Here is an 18,704-nt window from a genome sequence, read left to right as displayed (position 1 = left end):
CATAAATGTAATAATATGTGGTTGTGCTACTCCGAGGGGTTGTCCTCCTTCCATTAACCCCGCCTGTAGTGCTGGCCACTGAGTAGGCCCCTTCAGTCCAGAAACTTAGGCTCTTCAGTGCTGGGGGATTTTCTTGGGGAAAAGAAATTTTAAGTACTTTGCTCCTACTATGATCTTAGGTCATTTGTTTATATTTAAGAGTGAAGGACCTAAAAAAAAAGCAGAATGAAGACTCTGAAGTGGGGAGATAGGACTCAGCAGTCACTGTATGGTGACCCAGCCAAAACTGTTTATTTGGGGAAGCTTCAAAAAGCGATGTCTTTTTGGTTTTTCTCTTGGCTGTTTGGAGGGTAGTGGCCTGGCTCCTGTTTGGAGGGTAGTGGCCTGGCTCCCAACGTTCTGAAAGCTAGTCACGAGGGCGTGGGGTGTGGGGCAGGGTGTCACCGCAGCCCGTGGTGTGCAGCCCCTTTGTGCCACGTGCTTCCCTTGTCCTCAGGGTGCTGCTGCCACAGCAGGCACCTCTCTCCCTCCAGGGAAGAAGCCTCTCCTGGGACAGGGTGGGTTTGAGGCCTTGCCTTGCTTCTTTCCAGAATCTTACCGCTCCTATTTTTCTGTCTTTTCCTCCTTCTTCTTAAGGCTCGTGTCTTTAAGCCTATATTCTGTTGCTTTAGTGGGGTTTTAGCAGAGGTTAGAAGGAGATGCTTGTGTGCAGACTAGCATCTTTACCCAGAAGCCTGCACCCAAGACATCATAGCATTCATTTCATAGATACCGTAGCCTTGAAGGAATTGACTTGTTTCAGATGTTAAGCATTCCTCGTATATTACTCTCTTGGGACAGAATATTCATGGTAAGCATCCTACTCAAATCTATAGATAATACTTCTTTGAAGTAGAGCTGTGATAGGAACAATGCTTTGAGAGATGTTTTTCAGATTTGCCTGGCAGGTGTTTAACATGTGCATGTGTATTTCTAGGGTAGATAGCTAGCCAGACACATATAAACTACTGTAGAACATCACTAATTACATCTTATCAAACTCCTTTTTTTAAATAGGTTGTAAAAATAAACAATTAGACCAGGAGAAATCTCCAAGGGAAATATTTTTATAGCTAGGTCAGAAGAGTTACTTGTAACAATCTTTTACATTCAGAGTTCTAATGTTTATCTACTACAGGCTTGAAAACCAGAAAAATCAAACTACTTCACAGGGTTTGTAAATTAAACAGCCTGAACACAGGCTGGAAAAGCTAACCTGTCTGTGGTTGTTTGTAAGCAGTGGAGTTCTGAGTATGGTACTTGGAATAGATTTGATAAGGCACAAGACATTAAGGAACTTATGCTATTTATTATTCACATGTCCCTTATGTCTGACAAACCCTTAACCTAAAATTCTAAGACATATGAATACATATTTAAGATACACTAATCAAGCGTTCCCTGATTAAATATCATATCCAAGATAGATTTAGGTTCAAGGAAGACAGAAAGATAGGTAAGAATCCAGTTCCTGATTCCAAGGTGCTAGCTCAGGATCTAATGAGAAGGAAAACAATAAAAACACAAACAAAAGCCTAGAGGCTCCAAGGCACCGTATGAAGGATGCTAAGCAGAGCTGAAAGTGCTCTAAGTGTAGAGGGAAAAAGTAACTCCAACAAGAGACATGTCAAAAGGGCTCACTGGGGGATGCAGTATCTGAGAGGACAGATGAATGGGTTTAAACAGACACAGAGTTGAAGAGCATTTCCAGCCCACTATGGACTGGTGAAGTCTGACGACACAAGGATAATGACAAAATCTGAAAAAAGCATTCTTTGATCAGGCCAGACTTGCCCCTAAGTTCTGCTGTGAACCTAAAACTATTCTAAAAAAATGAAGTTTTTTTTCAAAGATTTTTATTTATTCATGAGAGATACACAGAGAGAGGGGGAGAGACACAGGCAGAGGGCGAAGTAGGCTCCATTGCAGGGAGCCCTATGCAGGACTTGATCCCAGGACCCCAGGATCACGACCTGAGCTGAAGGCAGACGCTCAACGGTTGAGCCACCCAGGGATCCCCAAAATTAAATCTTTAAGGAGAATGTCCTCTGGATTCTGAGGAACACCATTAACTGCCTGGGAACACCATGCTAGGTCTCAAGTGAGAGGAGGAGACTAAACTGTATTAATTCTTACTGTATTTATTAAATAATCACATTGAGTAATACAGAAACACGTTACAAAAGAATATGCTGCTAGTATTCTTACGTTTTTTTCTGAATTTTAAACAAATAAATTATATTGCCTATCTTTCTGTCTTCCTTGAACCTAAATCTATCTTGGATATGATATTTAATCAGGGAACGCTTGATTAGTGTATCTTAAATATGTATTCATATGTCTTAGAATTTTAGGTTAAGGGTTTGTCAGACATAAGGGACATGTGAATAATAAATAGCATAAGTTCCTTAATGTCTTGTGCCTTATCAAATCTATTCCAAGTACCATACTCAGAACTCCACTGCTTACAAACAACCACAGACAGGTTAGCTTTTCCAGCCTGTGTTCAGGCTGTTTAATTTACAAACCCTGTGAAGTAGTTTGATTTTTCTGGTTTTCAAGCCTGTAGTAGATAAACATTAGAACTCTGAATGTAAAAGATTGTCATCTGTTTATGTGAACAGCTAAGTTTACAATACATTCTAGAAAGCTTTCTATTCAAAATGGTACAACCAAAAAGGAATTTAGTTAGCGTCAGCCCTGACCTATTCAGATCGGTCTCAATAGCAGTTTTATTGTGTCAGAAGGTTTACACTGTATCCTTCACGAACAGTTAAATGGCCTACAGGAAAAAATTGATGAGGCCATTGCATAAGAGATGGAAGCTTCCCTTATGTTTCCAAATGCTCCCTGAGAGCCAGGAAGCATACACCAGCATCTCCTCACCGTGTTAATGCTTGCCTTATTATTACTATGTATTTCCTTTCCCAGTTTTGGAATATGAACTTGGAAGACTCACTAATTTTATTTCAGTATAGTAGCTATGCTTAAAAAACTGTGTTTCAAAACTATATGTTTCCTTGAAAAGTATTTTTTCATGAGAAATGCTAATTGAAGAAAATTCTTTCCAACATGTTAAGCATAGAGTTAAGCCAGAAAAGTTCATTCTTAGCTCATTATGTGTAATGGCCATGTAATACATGTAGTCTGTGAAATAGATTAATAGAATCTGTGAGTAGGAGGTAAAACCCAAAGGCAGATAGAAAGTTCTGGAAACTAGTACTAAAGAATTTTCCTAATGATTTAATGTTATGCCTTATGCAGCTTATTCATTTATAATTGACTGAAATGTTTTTAGGCCATCTTTCTGGTCAGATTTTGTTCATACTGACTTGAAATTCTGCATTCTTTTTGTCATAGAGCCTTCCTAATATTCTCACCGATGATCGATTTAAAGTTATGTTTGAGAACCCTGACTTCCAAGTAGATGAAGAGAGTGAAGAATTTAGGCTTTTGAATCCACTTGTCTCCAAAATAAGTGAAAAAAGGAAGAAGAAACTAAGACTCTTAGAGCAACAAGAACTCCGTGAAAAAGTAATGTACTCCTTATCATTTTGTATCTGCTGTTGTTTCCTTAATGTAAAGTTTTCTATGTAAGTTAGAAAAACCTTTGGGACACTGGAGATACAATTCATTTGACCTTCAGCTCAGAAGTAGATCTTACCTAATTAAGAGCATTTTGCGATGCGTATGATGTCACGTACTCTGGACAATGACTCTTTCCAAGAGAACAGCAAGTCAGTGTTTGGTAGGGGATAGGAGCTGCTGCTTACTATTTTTATTTTCAGGAAGAGGAGGAAGAGCCGGAAGGAAAACCAAGTGATGCGGAAAGTTCTGAGAGTTCAGATGATGAGAAAGACTGGGTTGAAGAGGTCAGGAAACAGCGCAGACTGCTCCACCAGGAGGAAAAGATGAAGCGGCAGGAGCAGCTCAGGGAGGACCAGCAGACGGTCCTCAAGCCCCAGTTTTATGAGATCAAAGCCGGTGAGGAATTCAGGAGCTTCAAAGATTCTGCCGCCAAGCAGAAGCTGCTGAAGTGAGTAACCCCCCTCTCTGATGCCTCCCGGGTTGCGGGGCCTTGCTCTTCCTCGCGGCCGTGTGACCCTGAGGAGGACATCTTGGTCTTTGGACTTAACATGAGGGAAGCACCACAAGGTTTGAGGGGAAATATACTGGCCTTCCTTACGATGACTTTTAACAACTTTCTGAGGTGGAGTTCACATAGGGGAAGGCCCAGGGTGTGAGTGTTGGCTGGTAGAGGTAAGAACACTTAGACACTGCACAGGTCATGATCTTGTGTTGTCCTTGCTTCTTTCCCTCTGTTTCCCTCACCTACAGATACCTGTTTTGTTCTGTGCCCCTATGATTGATGGTTTTCGGTACAGTGGTAACTGAGAACAGCAACAGATTCTTTGCCTCTTAACAAAAAGTTATTTTTCCTAATTAGAATTTCCACTATGTTTTTCTGTATCTCAGCTTACCTGATGACTGAAAAGATCACTTGGAAAATTTGCCAGAAATGTTAAGCCTTTTGCAAGAACACTGAGGGATAAGAGTGGTATTCTGGAATAGTCAAAAACCTAGAAAAAGAAAATGGAATGGGGGTTACCCAGGCTGGAGGAGGGGGAATGGGGAGATGCTACTTACCTAGGTACATGGGCAGCCTGGGTGGCTTGGGCAGCCCGGGTGGCTCAGTGGTTTAGCGCCGCCTTGAGCCCAGGGTGTGATCCTGGGGACCTGGGATCAAGTCCCACATCAGGCTCCCTGCATGGAGCCTGCGTCTCCCTCTGCCTGTGTCTCTGCCTCTCTCTCTGCGTGTGTCTCTCATGAATAAATAAATAAAATATTAAAAAAAAATAACTAGGTACAAAGTTTCAGTTTGGAAGATGAAAAAGTTCTTGTAATGGATGGTGATGGTTGCACAGCAAGGTGAATATATTTTATCACCATAAAAAAGTCAACTTAAAAAAAATAGTATTATTTGGATAGTTTCAATTGTAGGTGTCTAAGTAAGGAACAGGCTAGCCTAGGTCCTCAGTTCCAGATTGTGTACAAGCCATAAGTTAGGTAAGTCTCTGTTCAGAGAGCTCCTGGGCTGAATGTTAATGTTCAAGATGAGAATGTGATAGATGGTAGATAATCTCGAAAGAAGAGCGCGAGTGTCTGGAGGAGCTGGGTGGGATGGATGAGGTGTGAGGTCCGGGGCAGTACCAGTTCTGTACCTGTACTTCTCCAGCTGCTTGCTTCCCATTTGGAAAATCTGGTTTTTCAGATGTAGGAAGTGGGAAAAGGGTGGAGAGGACATTGATGGACAGGCTAAACTGTCTCTGGAATGGAAGAAATATGACTGGTCCTCATGATCTCACTGCTTCTAGCAAGTATCTGGGACACCAAATAATAAGTAAATCCTTCAACTTAGAATCCAGGAGATCTCAAAATTCTGGTTCTAAAGAACCAAAGGTCTGCTGGTGAATGAAGAATCTAGTAATTGGGTTGGTATCTTTACCGGCCTTACTTTTCTTTCAATAATAACAACTTCCTTGAGATACAATTCACATAACGTACAGTTCACCTACTTAAAGTGTAAGTTTCTAGTATATTAACAGAGTTGTGCAACTATTACCACAGTTAACTTTGAAACATTTTCATCTTCCAGACGAAGCCCCATTATCATTTGCTCCCACCTGCCCCCAGCCCATCCTGTCCCCAGACAACCACAAATCATCTTCTATCTCTATGGGTTTGCCTGTTCCGCCATTTCATATAAATGGAACTACACACCGTGTGGCATTTGTCCGGCTTCTGTTACTTAGCGTAATGCCTTCAATGTTCGTCCGTGCTGTAGCATCTGTTAGTACTTCATTCGTTTTTATTGCCAAATAGTATTCTGGTGTGTGGATAAACCATGTTCCCTTCATCTGTTCACCAGTTGATGGACATTTGGGTTGCTCCACATTTCAGTTATTATGAATAATGTTGTTACGAACATTTGTGTATAAGATTTTACATGGACGTGTTTTCATTTCTCCTGGCTATGTACTTAGGAGTGGAATGGCTGGTCATATGGTAGCATTATGCCTAACCTTTTGAGAAGCTGCCAAACTTTTTCAAAGAGGCTGCTCCGTTTTACTTTCCCACCAGCAGTGTGTGCAAGTCTCACTTTTCATGTTCCTGCTGGTCTTGGAAATTTAACTTGGAGTCCTACTCAGAAACAGAGAGAAGACTAGATGTTTGTAGTATTCTGATTCTGTGGAGTGAGATTCTTTGTTAGATTATCTGCTGGTTTTGTCTGGCTTTATTTACTTGACTACTGGCTCCTGAATCAGTACTGGGTAGACCCAAGTAGGCACATGATACATTTTTGTGGAACTGTGAATCTCCAGTGCCTTGGCTACATGACAGGCAACTCAGGAAGTTACCCTTTCAAGGGTAACTGAAAGAAAAATGAGAAAGAACCCATTTACTCCCAACCCACTGGCCAGGAAAATCTAGGAACAGTTGTCTTTAGTGTAAGCATGGTAACACGGTGATTTGGGAGGAGGAGGCATGACTAAACTTTCTGACATTTTTGTTCTGCCTGTGGGTTTTAGTAGGACGTTAATAAGAGAAACAAAAGGGATGGAAATTTAGTACTTAATGGATAAATAATAACCATGTTAATATACTACAATTAAAAATTTTTACTAAGTTAAACTTTTTTTTTTTTTTTTTTTGAGGAAAGGAACTATATAAGTGATAATACTTCATGAGCTTAAAAGAAGAGTCCTGGTTCTTGAAGTAATAACCCTTTGGTATGAACAGCCTGCAGTTTGCTGGCGTTTTGGCACAAACTGCTCATTGAGTTCTAGTCTTGACTGGATTATTTTGGCAGATCCTGAACTTGCAATATTTTTATATTATTTAATGAAGCATTGAAGCATTATCCTTCAGAGAACCAAAGTGACACCTTCTGCTTATTCTGTGAGTTACCACAAGGCAGTCAATAAAACACAGCATCAAAACTGAGTGTATTACATTTTAAATGTTTACTTGGACTTGCCCAACTTTAAGACTTTTTCTGTAAAGGGAAAAGTGAATTATGAATCCTAACTCAGTACTTGAGTGAGTCCTCTTCTTTGCTTGGCATGCTAACATGAATTCAGACAAAAACGTATGTCTGTCGACACATAGTTATAGACCTTAAGGATGTTGTGCTTTGTGAGTTTATTCACCCACTTGTCAGCCTCTCCAGCCACCCATTCGTCAGTGAGACATTTGTTGAGTGTCTGCCTAGTGTGAACAAAGTGCTGTCCAGAGCCAGGGGATGGAAAGAGAAGGCACAGCCCACAGGCCTGTAGCCTTCACATTCTAGCTAATAGTCTGGAGCTAAAAAGGGCCATGTAGAAAGTGCATAAGAAAGGAAGAGATTTAAGGAAGTCCTTAGAAGAGGTCATACTGAAACTGGCTGTAGACAAAAGACAAAAAGATGAGCACCCAAGGCAGGGTGGGAAGATGGCATGCCAGGCAGAGTGACATGTGAACAAAGGAGCACTGTGTGAAAGCCGAGGGAAGCATGGTTTGGTGTAGGAGGGCATAGAATAACCAGAGAGCAGTGGGCAGGCCCTGGCCCAAGCATTGCTAAGCCAGGGAAGGTTGTCACACTGAGGTTCCCGTGAGCAAATCTGTTTCCAGCTCCTTCCCCAAATCATAAAATGATTTGTGAATAAAAGCAGTTCATCTTGGTTGTGGAAGATAAAAATAAAAACTTGTAGGTACAAGAAGTCCCTCTTTCCCAGAAACTCATAATGAAATATCTCAGTTTTAGAAAACTCTAAAGGGGCTCCTAAGGTCAGCTAACAGACTATTCAGTAGTCCCAGTCAAAAGTGATAAAAGAGACGACCAGGCCATCCTAGGCCCAAATTATCCACAAGACTGTCTTTTTTTTTTTTTTTAAGTTTTATTTTTTTATTTTATTTTTATTTTTATTTATTTATGAGAGAGAGAGAGAGAGGCAGAGACATAGGCAGAGGGAGAAGCAGGCTCCATGTACTGGGAGCCCAACGTGGGATTCGATCCCGGGGCTCCAGGATCGCACCCTGGGCCAAAGGCAGGCGCTAAACCGCTGCGCCACCCAGGGATCCCTATCCACAAGACTGTCTAAGAATAGGAAAGGAAAATGGACATACATCACAACATTGTTCAGTTACTAATGTAATAGCGAAGGAGAAAGAGGTAGTTGGATGATGTTGAACTGTCTGGCAGTGTTGCCATCAAGAGCAAGAATACAGAATGAAAACCAGGTTTAAGGCCACAAGTACTAAGCTGGCTATCAGCACATTAAGTGTCTTCTTGGTGATGTTCAGTAGAGAAACGGAGACCCAGGGGCTGGATTAGAGATACAGCGCTGAGAAAGCAGCTTTCCCTGTGTGATTGAGACCACAGGGTGAGGAAGATCGACTCTGTGTAGGATGCATTGAGGGTGAAGAGTGGAGCCCCTTGGGAGCAACAGGTATTTTTTTCTTGAGTCTGTGATAAAAACCATGTGCCTCTCTTTAGGAAAATAAACAGCACACAAAGTACTACAGGTAGTTTTAGAGCTGTCACTGATAATACTGACAGCCACATGCTAACAATCCCAACTTGGACAAGCAAAGGGGAAGGTAGCTAGTAAAGATCACTGAGGAGTTTTCAGAGATGTAAGCTGGAAGGAGCCAAGCAGGAAGAAAATGGCACAGAGGGTGTGGCACAAATGTGCAGGGGGCTGGGAGTTCCCTGAACAGAGGAAAGCCATTACGAAGATTGTCTTGCTGGGACCAGCTTCTCAGGCACCAGCCCAAATGTCGGATTGCCATGGACTGATGAATGAATAGAGATAATAAATATTGTGAGCAATTAATGTAGATGATTCTTCCAAGAAGTTTGGCAGAAAAAGGAAGAAGTCAAAGCCAATAACTTGATGGGGAAAGTTTCTTCGGCTATTAGAGATAGAATGTGTTTGTGGGCAGAGCAGGATTACCCGTGGCAGCAGACAGTGACTTGAGACACCAAAGTCAGTTGGCAGAGCTGAGTTCAGTAAGCAGTCAGGAGGGGATGGGCCAGGGCACGGGCCAAGGAGACAGCCTCAGAAGGACAGGGGTTACCTCCTCAGAGACCAAGGGGAGGCCGTCAGGATGGGTGGGAATAATTGCGTTTGCAGGTGGAAAGCAGGGAAGTTCATGCTGCCGGCCTGTCGGGATTCCAGGCACATTGGCCTGTCCAGTTATGGGAGTGGAGGCAGGCGGGTCCACAGGGCCTAATGTAGGTGCTGGCCGGGTTGTGCCGGTGAGCCCAGAGGAGAGGTCTAGAACACAGCTTCCTGCACCTCAGAGTGGGGGTGCCTCCTGTCCTCTCCCTGCCAGGCGGCCCGTCAGTGGGAAGGCATTCTTGGAAGCACCTAGCCTGTGGCCTGTCTTGGAAATGCAGAGATTTCAGAGACATTTCCTACCTTGGAGGAATTCGCCTTCTTCATCAGGTGGTTTTAGTAGCTCATGGGAGGCCACTTTTCACGCAGTTTTATCTGCTTGTGGATGAACCAGGGCCAGTTTTTACTCTTCAGCTAATTTTCCTCACTGCCAGTGGATGAGAGCTGAAGGAACAGTCTTCTTTTAATAGAAGCATTTTTTTAATAGAAGCATTTTTTAATTTAATCTTGAAAGCAGTTTAATTCCAAAGTTGCACTTAGAAAAAAAATAATCTCTTATTACTCAAGTTAATATGCACTCAGGTGATGTATAAGCATATTTTCATTATAATACTTAAGAATATGGAATAAAAGGTGAAAGTTTCCCTTTTACCCCCTCACTCCCTCCCTGAGGTCTCTGCTGTGTGTGCCTTTCTAGAATCCAGTCACTCCTGTGGGCGCATGTTTGCACGTGTACAGATTAGCTACTCTGTTCTAGATGTGAAGGGGCCTTACTGATCCTATTACTGATGAACTTCTTTTCATGTAGCAATGAGTTGGAACATTTTTCCTTCTGGTACGTGTAGGCCTCTCAGTAACGCATAAAACTCCCAGTAACGCATAAAACGGCTCATAAGGTGGATGGGCCATAACATACGTAACATTCTCTGATTTGAGATATTTACATTGTTTCTTGTTTTCCTCTTACCCCTTTCCACAGTGATAAATATGTGCTCATGTGCAGGGATTCCTATAGACTGAACTACCCTAGGCATGGAACTTGCTGGATCAAAAGGGGTCTGTGATAGATATGGCCGCATCGCCCTGGAGAAAGGCTTTGAGCTCTGACTTGCAACAACAGTGGATATTACGAATCTTTAAATATGAACAGAGCTGCTAGATGAGGTATCCAGGTATCCTGGTTGCTTCAGTTCACATCACCTGAGATGGGCTTTGAGGAACTCATGTAAACAGAAAGCATGGAGATGGAGTTTTCAGTGATCTGTAAATATTTTTCAAAGTTAGTTGGCTCTAAACAGAGTATTTAACATTTTCCGTTTATCTGTAGATTCCGTTTCTCTACCGCCTGCTTATTCCCCTTCAGAGTATAGACTGTGAAGGAGCGAGTCCTTTCTTTTGAGTTAAGTCCTGTGAATGCTGTACTAACGCACATGCCTCCACACAGAGTGATTTTTAAAAACTCAAGTTGAGCATTACTTCCTGAGGCATATAATAAGTATCTATCTAATTTGATGTTTCCCCTTGTATTTGCTGCCCACCCTCGTTTAAAGGTCACCTAGCCGAGAATTCCTATTCTCCCCGCCAAAGCCCTGTCCGTTGTCCTGTGCTAAATCATTCCATCCTTTCAGCCTTTAGAAGGTTGACAAAGGTTGGAAGCCCACATCTGTCTTCTTGGCCATCTCCACAGATTGGTGACGGGCTATTCATCATGTGACAGTGGCATTTTTTTCCCCTAAAATTCTTCACCTTATTTAGGGATTTCTGCATTTTGTTCCTCTGTTGCAGTAGACAGTTTTCAGGTATTTGCGTCTTAAATCATCTCCGACTGAATTCATTCTCTAGTAGCTGGCTTAGAACTGCTGGTTAGCAGCCACATACCGTAAACTGACTTTCAAAGGGCGGGAAGTGGAACTTGCTTTAATGTAGAAATCTCCACGCTCAGTGCCTGTGTCTGATCTTTTGCCATGGCTCGTTCTAAAACTCAGCTTGTCTTTCCAAGTAGTCCAGACAGAACAAGTTTTTACAAGTACACATCGAAAGTACATTGAGAGAAAACCAGAATTTATGTACCCTGTCATGGAGGAAATAAGGTCATTCTTAAAAGCATAGTAATTGCCCACAATTTACTTGAAAAGTGACTTTCTTCCCAAATTAGTGTTTGCTGTGTGCCACCCTTCAGCAGCCATGAAGGGAAAGAACAGAAATGGCACGAACAGGCTGAGGAATTTGCTTAGGCTGACACAATCACATCCACACCGGAGTCCCTTTACACTTCATCTTTGAGTTCTTGTTTAAAAAAAAAAAAAACTAAACTAGATCTTTGTTTCATTCAGTCATGTGGAAGCTTGTCACTTGGAAGACTTTGTGGAACATTTCCTACACAAAACTTTATAAATCAGGTTTGGTCTGACACACTCCTGGAAACCAGAAATTCTTAAATCAGAATTCTGGTTTTAGACTTGAGTCCTCCTGTGGCCTGGGGCGAGTCATTTAGCGCCTCACCTCCCTTCTTGCCATCTATAAAGGATAAATACTTGTGTCTCAGGGATGTTGAAAGGATTAATTAGTTCGTCTGTAAAGCACTTTGAAGATGAAAAGTACTTTAAAAGTGCTTCTTAATAACATTATTGCTTAGAAAAGAGTGCCACTTTTATGCTAACCACTTCACGTCTCAAGTTATATAAAGAAGGCATGTTCAGTACGTTATACTAGTCATAAACTGGAAATAAATCTCTCATGGTGCGTACATCAAACATTTCCTGCGGAATTTCAAAGGAGCATCACTTTATCTTGCGGGCCATTTAGAAGCAGCATTCTGCTCAGTAATTAGTTACGATGATCGTATTTCAGGCAAAAGAAAACCCATCGCCCAATTCAGCTACTTTTTAAAATCAGTCCGGTTTTTTACTATTAACTTAAAAGGGGTACATTCAACTTAGGTTGGTACAAGGAGGACTGGAAAGGGAAGCACGTTGACTTTTTTGGAAGAGGGAACAGGAAAGAAAAGAGAACCGTATTCCTTCCCTCTTGCTTCCTCTACCCTCTCCTCCTGTTTTCATCACGGGTGCGGGTAGGGAGGTTGCTGCTTTGGCTGCATCTCTGAGCGTTAGAGCCAAAGTGAAAACTTACTGCAAGTCTTTGTCTTGAAGCTTAATTCCAGTTTTTCCCTCCAAACTCAGTTCACAGAAGGGACCACTGTTTCGATTTTATAGTAAAACAGTATTATTGCGACATGCCACGAAGTGTTATATGTACGAGACAGAGTGAACGTCTCGATTATAAAGCCGAGGTAGGGTGGCAGTAATGGTGCCGAGGACAGGATTGCAGAACACAGATTATACAGAGAGACCCTAGAAAAGTCTGGGAGACATGAGCAAGGAACGAAATGAAACAGTTGGGGTAAAGTATATGGAAAGAGTAATTCAGGGAAAAATTTGGAAGGAAAAGGCACCTAGTAGCAGTGAGTGAGCAGACCGAACCAGATAGAATTTACCCGCCGTTCTTTTGCTCACTGTCTATAGGCAGATGAACTCATGTTTCAAATTGTTCATGCTGTGGGTGGTGAGGGTAGCTCAGGGATCCACTGGACTCGCATGGCACTTCTCCATGGCTTCACCTGGAAGAGGATCTGTGTTCGCTCCCTTGGAGACGTGCCTGAGGTGCAAAAGCGTGAAGCACTCCGCCGCCTGCCTCGTGTGTGGTTTAAGTATGAAATGCTTCAGAAGCGTATGTGCCACTGACCATTACAGTAAATTATAGGCTTCAGAAATATCGCTCCTTGCATGTTGGCTTCAGAAATGTGATTTAGTAAGATAAGTAGCAACCAGTGAAAATATATTTGGAACCACCACTTAAAATGCTAAATTAGCGGGTGTTTTGGCAGCTGCTCTTTTTGCTTGTATCTATTGAGCATGAGCAATGACTGTCTGCCCCTGATTCTTTCCTCGATTATGTTCAGTGAATGCCATGTTCTGTCTTTCCCACAAGTGTAACAGATTTCCTTCGTGTGATCCATTCTAATTAAAACTTGTTTCAAATGCTAAATCAAAACATGATGCTAATTAATGTGTCATTCTCTTCATTCTCCTATAGTAAAACCCTTGAAGATCGTTTGAAACTTGAAGCAAAAAATGGCACATTGAGCGTATCAGACACCACAGTTGGCAGCAAACAGTTGACGTTCACGTTAAAGAGGGTAAGTTTTTTAATGTGATTTTGTTAATTCAAGGAAGGAAAATAGGCTTCCAGTAGTGCCGTGTAGTGTGTCTGACTTCAGCACAGCCTTCCCAAGCTTTTCCCCTATTGAGGAAGCCATGTACCTGTTCTAGCACTTTTTCTGCAGCCAGAGCTCTTCCTGGGTTGGGAGTGAGCACACAGCTCGGCCGAGGCAGAGCCAGAGCCTGAGGCAGAGCCAGAGCCAGAGCCTGAGCTCGAGGCAGGGGCAGAGCTCGAGCCCGAGGCAGAGCCAGGCTGGCTTCTGGTGTCCTGAGGGAGGCGGGACCTGAGTGATTAGGAGTTGGCACTGTTGGTGTGAAGCTAGCAGTCAGTGTGGTTTCTGGGTCATTGGGCCACCTGAGGTGCGGCCTTGTAAAGTGAAAGTCCTGACAATCTAGGGCTTATATAATTTGTGGTAAAATGAAAATAAGATGCCTCTGAAATTATTATTATTTTTTGCTAAAAACCAAAGAAGTACTAAGGGTTGAGTCAGGCAGAGGCTATGAAACAATTTGGGGAAATTTATCAATTAATGTTTGATTTTGCCTGTTTGTATCATTAGAGTAACAAAATTTTAACTATTAAATCTCACTTTTACCTAGGAATAATTAGGAATTTATGTAGTACTAAGTCTTCTTTGATATTAGATGTGTGATATATTTAGGTAAACTCTCAAGTTTCCCCAGGATTTTCATATATACTTTCCTTTTTTTAAGTAAACTCTGTACCCAATGTGGGGCTTCAACTCAAATCACTGCGGTCAAGGGTCACATGCCCCATTGACTGAACCAGCCAGGCACCCCTCACACATACTTTCTAATACATGAATAAAATATAAGGGGAAAGCTTGTGCTTTAGTATTATTTCCAGTTGTGTAGTGGCAAAACTAGGATTAGGTCCCAGGTCCGGTTTTCAGATTTCCTATAACTGCAGTTTGTCATCAGACTGTTGACCAGGCTGCTGCTAATAAGGCATGGGGGCTTGCACATGTCTGCATCCCTTACTTCTCTGGTCCAGCCTGCTGGTGATGGTGAGCCAGCAGCCACAGCAGGACTCAGAAGCAGAAGGAAAGGAAACTTGGAAGATGAGCATCTGGCCCACCGGTCATGCGGGATTGGTGCTGACATCATCCAACACAGCCTTCCAGAGAGAGAAGGGCGAGTGTTCCTTTCTGAGTGGAGCTTTGTCTGCAGGACAGTCGCTGCTGCTTACAGGCTCCTCTGGAGGCTCCTGCCATTGTGGGGAAGGCCTGGCAGGGAGGGCTCTGCAAAAACATGGTGCTGGAGAGGGAGCAGTGCTCCCGGGAGATTGCTCTGCACCAGGCCGGTGGGGAAATGCCTAGGACTGATGTCCACGCCGAAGGTGCAGAGGAGCCCCCAACCTAGAAGCGCCTGCGCACCCTGTTTTATCTTTATTTGGTATATCATGTTCTGAGATCATTTGGACAAGAAATGCTTCTGGGGATACTTTTTAACATGAAGAAACTAAATATGGAGTAACCAGTGTTTGTTGATCTTACAGGGGTCTTGTTACCATTGTATGATGTGCCGGTATGTGGGTTCGGTATGTGGGTTCCTCCAGGTTTGTCGAGTAGTCCATTAACAAGTGCGTGTCAGATATCTGTTCTGTGGTGTGTGTGAGGACACACAAAACAAGACCGATGGGGTCCTAGCTGCCACAATTCTCAGTCTGTTGAAAGGAGGACACACCCAGTTATGTCAGTGGAGTGGTGGCAGGTGCTCCAGCAGGGGACATGGTGCCGTGAGAGTGTCAGGTGGGGCCTGGCCTGGACAGAGGGGCTAGGGAAGGGTAGGTGATGTGTGGGTTGCATCTTTAAGTCAAGTGAATCTCTGAGGGGTCAAGCAGGGTGCCAGGCACAGGGTACCACCAAGGCGAAGTTCCTGCTTGAGGAGGGAGGAACCCCTCCACTGCTATTCACTCGAGGATGTGAATAAGAGCCTATGTGTGTAAAACGAGATCAGAGGGAAAGAGCGGCATCAGATAGAGCAGAAACTATGCGGAGCTCAGTCCTGGAGGGCCTTGTGAGTGGGCCACAGCCAGTGTTTATCCTTCATTCTCAGTAGAACCGTGGAAAGCTGTTGAAGAGTGTTACTTAGCAGAAGACTGAGCCTTTATATTTCTAAAAACTCACTGTGGCTGTTGCCTGAGGAGTGGGCTGAAGGGGCCCAGAGCGACAGTGCAGCAGGAGCAGAGGTGGAGCCGAGCAGAGGAAGGGGTGTTGTGCTGGGGAGGGATGTACAAGGGCAGGATTTAGTGGGGCTCTTGAAGAGTAATAGTCATCAGAAAAAGAACTTAAGGATTTATTTGTTCTCATTTTCAGAGCTCCTGGAGTAGGGGACTCGTTGGTTCTGGGTCTTACAGATTGCTCTCCTTCCCCACTACTCCCTTACCTCTCAACTCTTTGATTTTAAAATATTGAGTAATACCCCCTGGCCGCAAATACAGACTTCTCCTTCAAGAGCAAAATAACAAAGGAATATTTTTAGGTGCACAGAATAATGCAGACCGGTGTGAAGCAAGCCTCATAGGTGTCTATAAGGCATTGCTTTTCAACTTTTAAAACCTATGCCCCAACAGTGCTCTCTTGGTTTACCTTTTGTGCCATTCCACCGGCTAAGGATATTTTTTTGAGTTTTGCATTCAAGGGTTGGTACCCTCAGAGCCATCAAACGTGATTTTAAAATCATACGGCTCTGACCTCCATCGTGGGTTCTGCATTGGCTCTCTTCTCTCCGAGAACTGCTGCTGGCAGCCACGGGCCTAATTGGGGGAGGGGGCCCCTCCACTCTGCCAGCACGGGTGTCACCCCAGGTGACATGCCCTTGGAGCCGTCAGCCTGTAAACCTGTGCGCTCACTCCAGCCAGGGACTTGCAGGCCACTTGTCTGCTGAGCCCTTGTCAGTGGTTAATGGCAGCAGATCTCTGCCTTCTGAGGGGAGTTGGACTTTTTGGAAACAGCCAAAAATTCTTTGGGACCAGTCCTGGTGAAGGATACTTAATCGTGGTGGGTTATAGTACACCTTTAGTACGTGTTCAATATTTGTCTTGCGTTTGGGGCAGTGTAAGTAGATGAATGGCTCTGGCTTGTGAACAGGACAGCATTGTGGGAGCAGAGTCCAGGGCCGGCCGGCGTGGCCCCTGCAACTGGGCTGTGCCGTGGGATTCTGATGCTTACAACAGGGGACGTTGGGGTTTTCTTTCTCTTTCTCTCTCATGTAATTTTCTCCTGTAGTCCGAACAGCAGAAGAAGCAACAGGAGGCTGAGAAGCTGCACCGACAAGAAAGGAAAACACTCCGTCGCTCAGCCAGTCACCTCAAGTCCCGACACAGACGCGGACGGCCGTTTCATTGAATCTGGAAACAACCCTGCGTGCAATTTGGGAGGTCATTGTTGGAGCACGTTAAACACACAGGAACGCACTTTAAAAGTTCACATAAATTCTTGGTCTCTGTGTGAGGTAACATTCGGCAGCTCGTCCCGGTGCCTTCTGTGTTGGGCTTGGACGCTGCCCCCTTCCCTGCCCTGGGCAGCGCATCACCCCCGGGCGCTTCTCGTAAGTTGTTCCCCATAAACACTGTCTGCTTTCCTCTGGTTTCAATCATGTAGAACAGATTGTTGTTTGTCAATATTGTGAAACGTGTACCATGAAATGGCAGGTTGTCCTGAGCTGCAAGTTAAGATTGACCGTGTCCTGGGGACTTTTTTCCTTGTGGCATCTACTGCTTCTTAACTGTTGACCCCCCAGAAACCTCTTTCCTGTTTCAACATCTGTCGGTGTTGGCCATGTTCACAGTTACACGTGGGTAGTAGGTTTGTTGCTTGTTGACATGTTTGGGACTTTTTGAAAAATATTTTTATACCAAGAGAATATAATTTAATGATAATAACCTAAAACCAGAAATGGAAGCTACTGGTTTTTCTTTTAACTTTTCACAGGATTAATTACAGATTTTTTTTTTTTTCTGTTTCTTAAGTGCAATTTGAGATAAACTGGCTGGAGAAAAACATTTATAAAAATAAATACTTTTCATTTGAATAGTTTCGTTGAGAAAGATCCATTCTTTGAATTAATTTGACAACTGAATTTAGTTACTCTGGTTTTTCAGGTATTAATGTGTGTTTTCTTTATGTACAACTGGAACAGGGGCTCTTTAGCCTTTACATGATGGAATCTGACTGAGAATGCATAAGCACAAAGGCAGAATGTGCTAGCAGAACCAGGCTGCAGGATGTCTAACTGGCCTCAGGGACACCTGGGTCCAGGGCCCCAGACTTAGGCAGGTCTGTCTCCCCCTCTTCTTGTCCTATGGCAACGTTGTTCCTTAGCCCTTGGTCTCTCCTCTCTTTCCTTGTTGTCTTTCCTATCCCGTCCCTGTCATATCTCTGTCGCTTCTGTACAGACAAATGTCTACTTCTAAGGCCTAAGAAGTGCAGTCTGCTTCTAGAAAAAAGGTGTGTGTGTTTGACGTGTGTGTGTGTGTGTGTGTGTGTGTGTGTGTGGACAGGCACCATCGCAGGAAGGAGTGTTGTTACCTGGGCCACCTGTTTCCCACCTGTTTCCATGCCTGTACCACCTGCTCTGCTCTTTTGGCTTCCTACCCCTGGAGGACACTCCTTTGATGAGCTCCCTCTTCCCAAAGGAGGGGCCTCAGCTTCTCTGCTCTTCCTCTTCCTTGTTTCCCACCTTGATGGGTTCCTAGAGAGGGGAACTTCAGAAGTCACAGAAGGCCGCCACCTGCTGCAGTTTTTTCCCAGGGGTGAGTGGTTGCGCTGCAGACCTGTAGCCGGGGGCCAGGGTCTGCCCCACCTCCTCCCGACCTTCCCCGCCTCTCTTTTCCTTTCCCTCCTCCTGGGGGGGGTCCTTACTGCAGAGTGGAGAGCCTGTATGCCATGGTATTAACCCCCAGACGCAGTGCCGCGGGCTAGTGGGGCACAATCGTGTGCTCGGTTAGCCAGGGTGTTTCGAAGATGGGCATCGGCATCGTCGGGCCAAGGGCAGTGGAACCAGCCTATCCCAGTGTTCAGCCCCAGCCCTGCTGCCCACCCCTTCAGAGCCTTGACTGTTTGTTTACCCTCCCTGAGTCTCAGCTCCTCCTCTGACGTGAGCCCAGTACTTCATTTTCGTGAGGATGAGATGAGGTACTTGTGTTGGGTACTCATGGAGCACAGCACGAGGCTCACGAGTACTCGGTACAGCTTGTCTCTCAGCTGCCACCCTTCCGTCACCTTGGCACACACCCCTCTGAACCTAACAGATATCTTAATAC

At 44.0% G+C, this 18,704-nt stretch overlaps 1 protein-coding gene across 1 annotated transcript in view; it reads left to right on the top strand.

Annotated features, from left to right (window-relative positions):
* The window catches only part of NOL10 (nucleolar protein 10), an 84,467-nt gene extending 66,994 nt beyond the window's left edge, over window positions 1–17,473 (top strand). Inside the window, exons 18-21 of the mRNA XM_055327382.1 lie at window positions 3,400–3,573; window positions 3,828–4,075; window positions 13,293–13,395; window positions 16,669–17,473. Coding sequence (XP_055183357.1) covers window positions 3,400–3,573; window positions 3,828–4,075; window positions 13,293–13,395; window positions 16,669–16,788 — 645 coding nt within the window. The 3' untranslated portion in view covers window positions 16,789–17,473. The remainder of the gene's footprint in view (window positions 1–3,399; window positions 3,574–3,827; window positions 4,076–13,292; window positions 13,396–16,668) is intronic.
* Window positions 17,474–18,704: the final 1,231 nt, after the last annotated feature.

Source organism: Nyctereutes procyonoides, unplaced genomic scaffold, assembly GCF_905146905.1.
Source record: "Nyctereutes procyonoides isolate TBG_1078 unplaced genomic scaffold, NYPRO_anot_genome, whole genome shotgun sequence".
Taxonomy (NCBI): Eukaryota; Metazoa; Chordata; class Mammalia; order Carnivora; family Canidae; genus Nyctereutes; species Nyctereutes procyonoides.
This window is presented reverse-complemented; position numbering and strand designations above follow the sequence as displayed.